Genomic DNA, 13,655 nt, shown 5'->3' with positions numbered 1-13,655 from the left:
TGAAAAAGAATAGTATCTGGCACTTTGTTTTGAACACATCTATATCTCACATGTATACTTTTGCTTGAAGTGTATTTCAGGAAACTATTAGAGTTGCCTTTTACCGGGTTCATGTCCAATATTTTGTTGTTTCTATGAAATTATCTTTTGGCTTAGGAAGATTACCATCTAATACTTCTTAGGCCATAGGCCCTATTCTTCTACAGGAGACCAGAATCATAAAATTATTCTCAGAATCAAATAAAATCTAATGAGCTTGCAGGATTTAACTATTTCATTTAATCTTGGTAGAACATAATCCAATAGAAGGTAGGCAGGGGAAATTAACTTATCCATTTTCCCTACTTAATTGGATAAATGACTATAATTTATATGCAATATAATATGCCCAGCGGGGCTAAGAGAGTATGAGAAATCCAGGCTAATCACTTGGCCTATTCAGCCAACACAAAGGTGCCTGATAGCAGCCTTAGGTTGTTCCAGTGGGGCACCCCTAGAACTGTGACAGTTGGAAAATTTAAATCAATACATAATGGAAGGAGACTTAATATACCTCAGGCTCAGAGAATAGTGACTTACCTGTAGCTTAATTAGTGATATTACAAAATCTAGGGTGTATCATCAAAAGAGGAGATAGTGTCATGGAATTTAGAGAAAGGGGAAGTCAGAGAAGAATTTAGAATATAAATTCAGCAATGTGCAGAGGAGAAGTGCTGAATCTGAAAGACACCAGACCAGAGACATTTTCCACTTTGGCACAGGGAAATTCACTGGTCTCAACAGAACACAGGTAAACCTAAGTTCCCTTTAATCTAATCTCACAATTGCCAAGTGACTCTTTTATTATTAATTCAGCTTGCCATGTAACTACAAACTGAAAAAGAAAGTGGCATTTTGGTTTGTACATCAGTTGTTTACGAGTTTCCTTGGCATCAATCAGCCTTCCTGGATGCATCATTTCTGGCCAAAATCAAATTGATGACCATGACAAACTGCTATTCTTGAAGGTCTCTTGACAAGAAGATCATCAGTCATCTGTATTTCCCCAAGATTGCCCCTTATCTCTATATAGGCTTATTGTTTAAGATAAATTAGGTTCAATGTAACAATAAGAAAAAAGATAAATGTATATAATATATATTACAAGTAATGTATATTATAGATAAAATTTTCTACTAGTCTACCATCTATTCTCTAAGTAATCTGTTAGGGCAGGGATTACTGATTCATATTCATCAATGAATGAAGAATCTGACTCAGCAGTTTGTTCACTTACTCAAGGTCTTATAGCTAAGAAGTAGACCTGAGAACAGATATTTTAATTTCAAATTTAAGGTTCTTTTTATTGCACCACAGTTTTGTAAGCTCCATTCTGGAAACTAACTGTGAAAAGCCTTCTCTTTGTTCCTCCATAGAACTATTGGTAATACTTCTCAAAAACATATGACTTGCAGTGAACTTTGGCTGCTTCTGTCCTTTACATTTTGAGGAAAGAAGCTAAACTACAATTGCCAGGCAGAATGCTAGGACTTAGCAGATCTCAGGCAGGTTATTGAAGGGTATTGAAGAATTCTGTAGCTATACCAGAAAGAAACAAGGAGCTCTTTCAGTTCAGTTGCTCAGTCGTGTCCGACTCTTTGCGACCCCATGGACCACAGCACTCCAGGCCTCCCTATATATCACCAACTCCCGGAGTCTACTCAAACTCATCTCCATTGAGTTGCTGATACCATCCAACCATCTGTCGTCCCCTTCTCCTCCTGCCCCCAATCCCTCCCAGCATCAGGGTCTTTTCCAATGAGTCAACTCTTTGCATCAGGTGGCCAACATATTGGAGTTTCAGCTTCAACATCAGCCCTTCCAATGAACACCCAGGACTGATCTTTAGGATGGACTGGTTGGATCTCCTTGCAGTCCAAGGGGCTTTTAAGAGTCTTCTCCAACACCACAGCTCAAAAGCATCCGTTTTTCGGTGCTCAGCTTTCTTTATAGTTCAACTCTCACATCCATACATGACTACTGGAAAAACCATAGCCTTGACTAGATGGACCTTTGTTGACAAAGTAATAGCTCTGCTTTTTAATATGCTGTCTAGGTTGGCCATAACTTTCCTTCCAAGGAGTAAGCATTTTTTAACTTCATGGCTGCAGTCACCATCTGCAGTGATTTTGGAGTCCAGAAAAATAAAGTCAGCCACTATTTCCACTGTTTCCCCATCTATTTGCTATGAGGTGATGGGACCAGATGCCATGATCTTAGTTTTCTGAATGTTGAACTTTAAGCCAACATTTTCACTCTCCTCTTTCACTTTCATCAAGAGGCTCTTTAGTTCTTCTTCACTCTCTGCCATAAGGGTGGTGTCATCTGCATATCTGAGGTTATTGATATTTCTCCTGGCAATCTTGATTCCAGCTTGTGCTTCCTCCAGCCCAGCGTTTCTCAGGATGTACTCTGCATAGAAGTTAAATAAGCAGGGTGACAATATACAGCCTTGACATACTCCTTTTCCTATTTGGAACCAGTCTGTTGTTCCATGTCCAGTTCTAACTGTTGCTTCCTGACCTGCATACAGATTTCTCAGGAGGCAGGTCAGGTGGTTTGGTATTCCCATCTCTTTCAGAATTTTCCACAGTTTATTGTGATCCATACAGTCAAAGGCTTTGGCATAGTCAATAAAGCAGAAATAGATGTTTTTCTGGAACTCTCTTGCTTTTTTGATGATCCAGTGGATGTTGGCAATTTGATCTCTGGTTCCTCTGCCTTTCCTAAATCATCTTGAACATCTGTAATTTCATGGTTCACATATTGCTCCTTGGAGTCCAGCATATAAGTAAAGGTTTTAGGTTTCATGGGGAGATAGAGAATTTGGTATTTTAAAGGAGGTGGAGTAAGAGAGGAGATGGTAGTGGCCAGAGACAACATAGCCAGTCAGGAGAGTCACTAAGAAGAAATGTAAGAAATATGATGCTATACTTTTTGAGTAGGAAGAGGGGGAGGATGGGGGGGAAAAAGTCAGTGAAGCTGCTTTGAGAGACAAAATATGTTAATAAGTAGAATTATGAAGGGCCTCATATGAGCAGGGACAGGAAATTGGAATCTGTCTCTATCCTGCCTGCTGTAAGAGGTGGTCATTTGGAAAATTAAGTCACAAAACTTCAGATAAAAATCAATCCTATGTCATATTAGCTCTGCCTCCTGTCTTCCATATAGAAAGTGACTCCCTAGGAACCACTGCCTGCCTCTATGTGGGTGATAAGGCAAGCTTGCTTATGAAACCTCTGTTGGGCTACAATATCATAATCTTCACTTGTTTTCTTAGCATGTTACATCAATTATGCATTTTAATAGCTAGTGTTAAATTGAAAGAGCAATATGATTTTCTTTGGTTTACTCTGAAAACTGAATTCTCTTTGATCTTAGATTATTGATTGTCTTGATTCAACATGTTTTTCCTGTTGCAAAATGTTCATTTAATGTTGTAATTTTTTATGAACTCTGTCTCTCTCCCTCAGTGTCTCTCTGGTCAGAACAGCTTTGAACTGTTTTCAAAGTCACTTAATGGGATTTTTCCCCAGCAATTTCTGTGTTATTTACAGAGTAGAGTTGCTATTAGGTAGATGGAAAACTTCAGCAGCAGGAACAATTTGTGCTCCCAAGTAGTAGACACCTTTTTCAGCAGTAAACTTATGGAAGAAAGTTATGGTGTGAAAAGTCCCTTTGTGGTTTTGGGGTTCATTTTATAAAAATGTCTTTGCAAGATATTACCTAACGATGGCTGTTTACATTGAAAACTGTGGATCTAGATCCTGAGATTCAGCCAGTATTCTTTGATTCAGCCAAGGCAGTCACATTAAAAGGGAAACATGTATCCTATAATCAGAGGGCAGAATTGCCATCAACCAGATGACACCTGGCTTTTCTCTTGTCTTCTGTTTTCAACTGCCATTTTCCATCTCAGCAGGATCTATGCTTCCAGGGACATTTCCTGACTGAGAAGGTGAAAGTCATTTTATTTGAACTGTGTCATGTATACACTTCACAAGGATAGAGATAGCCAGAACAGGAAACATATATGTGACTGTAACATTTTCTAGGCACCCAAAGTACAAGTGTAGTTCTTTGTAACCTTCTTAGTTTGAACCCAACCAGTTCTTCACTTTGAATGCGAAGATCAGACAACATAAGATGGGACTAACAGCAGTTGAAGTCAAGGGGCTTGAAATGTTCTGAGCTTGCTCATAATTTGGGAAACAGGTTAGGAGATCCCACATGAGGGTTTCCTATACAGGTTGGGGATTCAGGGTAAGGCAGTAGCACTAGGAATGAAGAGAAAGAGAGATTCGTTGATATGTGTCTGTGGTAAAGGGAGCACACCCAGAGAAAATATAATCATCAGAATTTTCCTAGCACTAAGTTCAGAATATTGGCTACTCAAATAACTTAGAATGAATTTCTTACTAAAATGTTCATTGTACTTACTGGCAAACAGTTTATCGGAGAGCGAGGAAGTGGTAGGTTAGTAAATGCAGGTAGAAGATGCATACATAGGTAAGGGGCATCTTGCTTTGAGAAAGGCTGACACTGTTAACTGTATATATTAGACATGAGTTGTCACTTTACAAAAGGTCCTTTCCCTTTGTGAAAAGATTTATGAAATGTTTCTTCTCTATAATGATCACTTAGGGCATTTAGATACTTGATTGTATCATTAGGAAGTTATTTTTCCATAAAAGGAGCCATACTCATATTCCAAATGGAAACACTGTGGCTACTAATGCCAGGCTATGTTGTGATAAAGCCTGAAAGGTTCAACTTTAAAGGAAATAACTGAAATTTTGCAAGATGAACTAGAGTTCAGTCTGATTTAATATGCTAGATCAGGACCATAGGGCTTCTTGTTCTTTTCTGAACATCTACCATACTATTGAGAGCTCCCAAGTAAAATGGAATAAGGGAAGATGAACTGCATCCTTTTGTGAAGCACAGTGAAAAAATTCAACTGCTACCTAAAACAGAGAGTACAAACTGGTATACCATGGGCCAGAAAAAAAGGTTTTTTGGTCTGTATGTTTCCCAAAAAGTCGATACTAATACTTAAAAATCAAAATATTGTATATTCAGTCTTTCAATTTCACTTGGAAACTTTGAAGCTCTCATATCCATAGGTTCACTTTTCAGGAAGCATGACAATAATCTTCTATGAAAGAGTAATGACTGCCCTTTAAAGCACAGCATGTTTTCTGTAGCCTATGTTTAATATCCAGCCTTCCTTTTCTTTTAATTGCCACATCTACCTGGCTATTGAGGTCTTTGTGTTTTTATCCCCCAATCTGGAAATTTAATGTTTTGAAAAGAGAAATGCATTCAGATAACCCAGAATAGATACCAGTCAAGTCCAGATCTCAGGGAAATCCTCTCTTTACCAGTCCTTATCATCCATCCTCCACCTAACTGCTCTAGTCATCTAGGAGGACCATTTTCACCCAACAAATGCCTTTGAGCACTTACTATATTCTACGTGCTTGGGATACAGCAATAAGTAAAGCAGGGAAAAGTCCCTGTTTTTATGAAGTTTACATTCTAATGTGTGTGTGTGTTGGGTGTTGGGGGAGACAAGTAGAAAACAAATATGGAATATGATATCAGATAGTAGTAAATAGAGTAAACAGAAATAGAGCCAAGTGAGAGGGAAAAGAATGTGATGGGTAGTCCATCAATGGATGAATAGATCTAGAAAATTTGGCATATGTACACAATGGAATAGGCTTCCCTGAGGGGCTCAGATACTAAAGAATCCACCTGCAATGTGGGAGACCTGTGTTTGCTCTCTGGGTTGGGAAGATCCCCTGGAGGAGGGCATGGCAACCCATTCCAGTATTCTTGCCTGGAGAATCCCCATGGACAGAGGAGCCTGGTGGGCTATAGTTCTTGGGGTCACAGAGAGTCAGACATGACTAAGTGACTAAGCATAGCACACAACAGAATATTATTCAGCCTTAATAAAGAAAGAGATTCTTGTCATTTGCTACAAAATGGTTGAACCTGGAGGGCATTATGGTAAGTGAAATAAGACAGACAGAGAAAGCTAAATATAGTGTATGATATCACTTATATGCGGAATTATTTTTAAGTTGAAGTCATAGAAACAGAAAAGAGAAAAGTGTTTGTCAGGGGATGGAGGGTAGGGGAGAAAATAGGGTGAGATTAGTAAAAGGGCACAGATTTCAGGTAGGTGAATATGGTTGGAGAAGCTAAGGTATAAAATGGTGACAATAATGGATAACACTGGATTGTATCATTGAAATTTGCCAGGAAGGTAGAAATTAAATGTTCTCACACATACAGAAATAAAAGATAGATGTGTGAGGTGATTGTTAATTAACTCAATGGGGGGAGTCATTTCACAACTTACAAATCATCATGCTGTACACTTAAAATATCTTACAATTTTGTTTGTCAGTTTTACCTGATGGCTCAGACAGTAAAGAACCTGTCTGCAATGCGAGAGACCTGGGTTCGATCCCAGTGTCAGGAAGATCCCCTGGAGAAGGGAATGGCTACCCACTCCAGTATTCTTGCCTGGATAATTCCATGGACAGAGGAGCTTGGTGGGCTACAGTACATGGGGTCACAAAGAGTCAGACATGACTGAATGACCAACACTTTCACTTTTTTTAACTCAACTGTGAGAAAAGAGGTAGTGAGTCATTGGAACTGCTGGGGAAAGAGTGTTCCAGGCAGAAGAAGTAGCAAGTGCAAAGATCAGGAACCAGGACCATACTTGGTGAGTATGAGAAATAGAAAGGAGGCTAGTGTATGCAAAGTTTAAGGCAGATTGTGGTAGAAAATGAGATCAGAAATGTCTTGGAGGACATGGCAAAGATTTGGGGTTTCATTCTAAGTGTAACAGTGTGGTGGTGGTGTGGTTAATTGCTCCATCAGGTCCGACTCTTGTGATACTATGGACTATGGCCTGCCAGGCTCCTCTTTCCTTGGGATTTCCCAGGCAAGAATACTGGAGTGGGTAGCCACCCTCTTCTCCAGGGGATCTTCCAGACCCATGGATCAAACCCGCATCTCCTGCATTGCAGGCAGATTCTTTACCAACTGAGTCACCAGGGAACTGAAGGTTCTGTAATTGGATGGTTCTAGAGACTAGAGAAATGATATGATTTGACCTGAGTATTTAAAGGATAAATCCAGATGCTGTGTTGAGATTAGACTGTAAGGGAACAAGGGACAAGCAGGGAGACCAGTTAGGGGGAAAATGCAGTGAGCCAGGTAATTGATGCTGGTGGCTCAGACTTAGATGGTAACAATAAAGGTGGGGAAAGTGCTCAGGGTTGATGTGTTGTAAAGGCATAGCCATCAAATTTCCTGCTAGACTAGATATAGCATGTGTGAGTAAAGAAAAAGTCAAGGATGACTCCAAGGATATTTGGCCTGAGCAACTGGAAGGATGGTGATGGAGATGGAGAAGGCAACTGGAGGATCAAGTTTATAGGGAGGAGAAATCAGGAATCCTGAGTGGGACAAGTGAAGCTTGATATGCCTACTAGATATGTTTGCTAGTGGAGTTTTTGAATTGTTGTGGAATAGGCAGTTAGGAATACAACTCTGGAGTTTAGGCAAGAAGTCCAAGCTAAAGACATAAATTTGGGAGATGGCAGCAAATAAATCATGAGCAAAACTGAGTTGGAGATGGAATGAACTCATCTAGGGACTGAGAAGAGGGGACCTGAAGCCTGGGGACCTCTAATGTTTAGAAAGATGGGAATTAATATTCTCAGTTATTCATGATTTAGACACATTTCCTTGTAGAAGCCGTGGGAGGCAGCAGTTTTACAGTGTACCTTGGTTTCTAGTGTCAGATTATTAGAAGTGAAGGGCTGCTAGTGGTTACTTTACTTATCAAGGGAAAATGGATTTATTTTAAAACTCAAGGCTATTTCTACCTCTACTGACTGACTATATGATAAAACCCCCCCTCATTATTTTTTCCTCTGAGCAAGTTTTTAATTATAACACTTTATATATTTTGTGCAATTTTTTGTTTCATGAGTAAGGTTTGTCTTTCTTTGTGCCCTCACTGCCCTGCAGACTATAAACCCCATGCAGACTTAAGGATGTCTATTTCCTAATACCTAACACAATGCTTGCTATACATGCTCCTCAATAATAAAAGAGAACATTATTCTTTCATTAACCAGAAGGGGTTCTAAGTGCCTATTAGTGGTGAGACACTGCCCAAGTTACTTAGGATACTTAGGTGCAGTCAAGTCTGGCTTGGAGGATCTCTAAGCCTAAAATGAGACTGAGATGGACAGGAACAAAACTATCCTTGCAACAAGGTTATCTGGACATGATCAATGCCTGCCTTTCATGTAGGTGGACAAGTGGTTGCTAAGTGCATACAAGCTCTATTTAATAACACTTTGAGCATGATATACTTCATATCATATCATTATTATTTGAACCTCAAAGTGACTCTGCAAGGTAGGTATTATTACCCCTATTTTATAGATGAGGAAAGTAAGGTTTAGGCTGTCTAATCAGACAAGTTACTCCTACTAAGGCAGGTAGCTAAGTCAGTGGCTGCACTGGGATCTCCTGAAGCATGGTCTCATTTCACTGTCCATGTTAGACTCCTCTATACTTAAACACTCCATTATTTTAAAACAAAATCATGTCTAGCAGAGTCAGAAATGGTGCTAGAGAGATAAAAGCATTATTCTCAGACTAATGACATTTCCCTGCTTCTCCTAGAGCTGCTGGGCAAGGTCAAGTATTAGAGCTGGCGGGAAAATAGAAATTCCATCTTGGCTACAAGGTATAACTAGTGACCTTGCTGGTTGAATCTGTTCTATTGCTCTATAGCCTAGACGAGAAGAACACTGATTGAGAACATTTGTTCAGTTACATTTACAAAACCTTTTCCAGATGCACATATACAGAAAGTATTTAGTCTTTTGCAGTAATCAGGAGTCGTGGCAGGGTAAGAGCCAATCTCGGAAGCTGCTCCAGCTGCCGGAATTGTTATTCCTACATCTACTTTTCTCTATTTGTATAGTTATAGTTTCTTTTCTTTGCCCATTATGTGCAATTTCCACCCCATATGGAATTATCTCTGAGAGTGATCTACATAAAGGCCAAACTATTTAAAAATATATGCACCTGATGAAGGCCTTGAACACCAGGTCATATCATGAAATATTGCTCATAATCTTCATTATAACAATGGTAAAATATTATATGATACTAGTCCTTATTTCTATTTATATTCTAGTCAGGGAATTTAAAAAGTGACTGTTTCTTATCCAATAGTAAAATCGCTAGTATTTCATTTAAGCAATATAAGATGAAGGTGAACTATAGACAAAAATTTAAATATCAATGCCCATCAAATCTTATGTAATACTTATAACCAAGGTATTTTTTCATCTTACTGGATTTTTTAAAATTTTTATTTATTTTAATTGGAGGGAAATTACTTTACAATATTGTGATGGTTTTTACCGTACATCGGTATGAATCGGCCATAGGTATACATTTGTTCCCCCCATCCTGAACCCGCCTCCCACCTCCTTCCCCACCTCATCCCTCCAGGTTGTCACAGAGTCCCTCCTACACTGTTGGTGGGAATGCAAACTGATACAACTACTATGGAGAACAGTATGTAGATTCCTTTAAAAAATAGGAATAAAACTACCATATGGCCCAGCAATCTCACTGGATTTAACACAATTTAACAATATTTCATGTCATCTGTCCATTTTCTAATGATATGAAGATCATAGACATTTTATGCTAATATCCACAGCAAAAGAGAGATTTTTCCTTAAAAATAAAAAAATGATTAATAGAAATTTATACTAGATAATAAAATCAGACCAGGAAACATACCTAACTTCAATAGTTACTACATAGCTAAACAAACTATAGTAACAGTTATAAAAATAAATACCCTTTTTACGCAGCAGAACACTGGCATGTTTTCGTCCATTTCGGTTTTCCACATGGCAGGTATAATTCGCCAGGTCAGCCTCCACCACTGAATCAAAGATGAGTGCCAACTCAACTTCTTTTTCTCCAAGATGCTCTTTGAGGAGCCTGAAATAAAGGAGAGTACTCTTGGCTAAATCGGTTTGATTTGGGGAGAGCCCAGTCATGCAAAGGCTGAAGATAGTTTTGTAGCTCACTAAGGTCTCCAGTAGGCTGATGAGTGTATGTGCAAAAACTTCAAAAAGAAACAAAAAGTGACTTTTAATGTGAAGATCAGATGGGAAAGGAAAAAAAGTGAGGAATTCACTCAGCAAAAAGAAATATTAACATGCCACTAGGCTTTGATAAATGAAGCCAGTATGATTTGTGTAGCAAACAGGAGGAGACATTGGGCTCCATATTCTAAGCTGAGCTTATGAAAACAAACTGGATTTTTGCATCACAACATGAAGGGGAAAAAATCTGTAGAAATGTAGGGTTTGTGTTAGAGTTTTGACAACAGGGGGTAAGACAGTTAAAAAGGCTTTTCAAAAGCCTTGAAAAGGATTGCTTTATGAGAAATAAACTAAGGGTGGTTAGTGGCATTCTATCCCCAAGTATCAATAAGAAGCCTGTTCTCTACTTTCTCCTGCCTTTTGTCCAATGCAGGCATATACCCCTAATCCTCCAACGTACTACTATGGCCCTGGTTCCCACCCCCTCCACAACATTGCTCGCCATTTGTCTTTCTCCTTCCCTCTGCACCCTCCTACCCTCACAAGAGAAACTGCCTTATGTGTATTTTTTCATAGTCCTGTCTTTTGCTTTCTCAAGTGAGGTTGCAGGTCTTGAATGGCCAGTAACAGTTGTTCTTCACAGAGGAGCTGAGTTGCCAGGAAACTTTCCTGAGGGGTGCGTCTCTTGTTTCTTTGGAGAGCTATATTCTCGCCAGTGGCCAGCTGCCTCCTGGGTGAGGTGAAAGTGGGTACCCTGCTGACTTTTACTATCTCCTGCTTTTGACCAAAGAAAGAGCAAATTGTGAATCTAAATAGTGGAAAGCCTGCCATTAAGGTCTGGGGTGAGGTTGTTAAATACATGAATTTGCAAGAGGGAAATTCTCATCTCCTTTTTGGATACCTGGTTATGAAGGCAGTGAAGAACATTCTGATTTACCAGCATTTAGCATAAAGTTGGAAAAGACAACTGTACTCAGAAAACTGGCTTATAAATATGGGCCTCCCACTTACAAGCTCAAGCTGGATTCTTACAAAGTAATTAACTCAATGACACCTTAATATAACTCATCTTTAAGTTGGGAAAAATACCTACCCTCCTTAACTTTGTTGTGGGGGTAAAATGGTTTAAAGTGATTTTCAGATTAAATAGCAGATGCAAGTGCAAATGAGTGTCATTAAATACCAACATTTCATTATCCAAAGGGTAACTGTTTAAATTTTGGCTCCTCCAAATATATTTGTATTTATACATATTGATACTTAAATTTGGCTTAGATGAATCTCTTCTTGATCCCCTCTGAGAGAAGGGAAGGCTTAAAGTTGGATTGGTGGAAGGGAGTTCTTGGAATCTGAGACTCCTCCATACTGAAATCCTAAACACAGATTATATCCCCAATACACGTTTTAAAAATTAACCCTATTTCTGTTACCTTCCAATAATATACATATCAGAGAGTTTATAATACTGGCATTTATAACTTGAGTAAAACTCCTTAGTATAAGAATTTTCTTAATTGTATTTTGCTGGTAGTCTATTAATTTTTTTCTTCCTGGCTAAACTTGCAGTTTTCCTCTCTTTCTCCTGTCCCAACATAAACCTAAACAAGGAAAAATGAGAATTTACTGTCTTCACAGTTTATGTTGAATTTTACTCCATTTTCTCCCTGCTATGCGCAAATCGCACTATATGCAATTTTTTAGTTCTGTGTGACCCACGATGGAATAACCCCCTTTAATGCCAGAAGCTGCTTAAGCACCACAAATTAAATTTGATTTAAAGCTTCACGTGTAGGGCAGCCACAGCCTTTGCCAGGCATGAGGCAGAAAGCTGATCTTGTCCCGCCAGACCAAGCCTTTCCCTCTTCATTTCTAATGCAGTTTCCAAAAACAGCTCTTCACAGGCTGCAGAAAGAATCTGGAGAGAGGATTTGAAAAATGATCCTTCATCCATCTATTAATATATATGAGGTGTCTTAATTATCAGCTCTTGAAAATATAGAGGGGACTTGCTTTTTTGGAATTAAAGATCAAGTTGGTGTTTATGTCTATAAATCACTCTGCAGAGCAGTCACAATTTCCTAACAAATATTGACTTATAACAATCTATCAATGATTCTTTGTCATTTCTCTAAGTGCCTAGCTCTGGGATAGATATTGGTATTAGAGAAATGTAAGCATTAAAAGACCAGGTGCCTGCTCCCAGTAAGCATTAACATTTAAACAAGGGGACAAAATCTACGTAGCTGAAAAAATTATAGGAGGAATGAGCTAAAACAGGGTGATATAGTCATGCTTACAATGGAATTAAAAAACAACAACAACAACAGACTATTATTTACTAAAGTAGCTGGAGATGGCTTGAGAAGACTCTGCCTAAACAAAAGAAGGAAGCATTTTCTAGGAGAGAAGACAGAAACATGTTTTTGCAGAATGTTTGACACTGAAGGGACTGGTTTTGGAATGGGGGATACAAATGAGGGGATTTTGGGATATACTTCAAATAACTTCAGAAGTATCTCACTCCAAGGATTAATATTGAAGGCAAGTTATAGGCAATAGTGAATACTGACAAAATAAAAAAAAATACTAAATTCAGGTGACAGAAATCACTACTTTAAAAAGTTTTATTGTTAAGACCTATTATTTAAAAAGTCATGCTAAAAAAGTTTGAAAGTTTTTACTCTCACCCTTACAACAAGAAAAAAGTGAACAAAATCAAAGCCAACAACTCTTCTTAGATCCATCAGAGAATTGAGGTCATAGGGCAAACTCCTGCTCTGAGAATTTGAGATAGTGAGGCAAATACTGAGAATCACAGTGCACTGGGAGCAGAAAACCAGGAGCAGGAACCAATATGAATTAAAACAATTATTGATGAGTCACTGTAGGGCTAGTATGGACTAGCTTGAAAGTTAAAAAAACTCCATGAGATCTAATCTTAGGGGTGCCTCATACTTTCATGAGCTTTGATTCCAAGAGCCTGTCCAGGGTTTCAGGCTGAAGATCAGAGACATGTTCGTTTATGCTTTGGGCAAGGGAGGAGGGAAAGGCACCTATCTTGAAATGAGCCTACAGCACTCTTTCTTCTTAACAAAGGCATGCCCTCAAGGGAAACTTCTTTAGCAGAGCCTAAATTACTTGAGTTTTACCGAAACTGGAGGAAAGAGAAATATCTAGCTCCAACCTCCTCAAGCCTTCCTGTTTCATCTAAGAAAAGGAGGAAAGCTGAGAAACACTTGTAAAGGTCAGAGCCTGAAGGCACGGGCTGATGGAAAGACTAAGACTTTATCATAGTGTTACAGAATATATTTACCACCATACCAGTCAAGGGCTTTCAGATGAAAGAATGGCCAGGCTCAGACCCTGTTTCAGAAGCAGTCTCTAGGAGAACTGAAAGAAACAGTGGAGATGTAAACAAGTACATTATAGGAAATTTTA

The 13,655-nt window shown here is 38.8% G+C and overlaps 1 protein-coding gene across 1 annotated transcript in view; it reads right to left on the bottom strand.

Moving 5' to 3' along the window:
• IL1RAPL2 (interleukin 1 receptor accessory protein like 2) overlaps window positions 1-13,655 on the bottom strand; it is a 633,564-nt gene that overhangs the window by 20,005 nt on the left and 599,904 nt on the right. The window contains exon 7 of the mRNA XM_061137577.1: window positions 9,965-10,110. Coding sequence (XP_060993560.1) covers window positions 9,965-10,110 — 146 coding nt within the window. The remainder of the gene's footprint in view (window positions 1-9,964; window positions 10,111-13,655) is intronic.

The sequence above is a fragment of the Dama dama genome, chromosome X (assembly GCF_033118175.1).
Source record: "Dama dama isolate Ldn47 chromosome X, ASM3311817v1, whole genome shotgun sequence".
Taxonomy (NCBI): domain Eukaryota; kingdom Metazoa; phylum Chordata; class Mammalia; order Artiodactyla; family Cervidae; genus Dama; species Dama dama.
The sequence above is the reverse complement of the archived record's forward strand: the minus strand, read 5'-3'. Positions and strand labels throughout refer to the sequence as shown.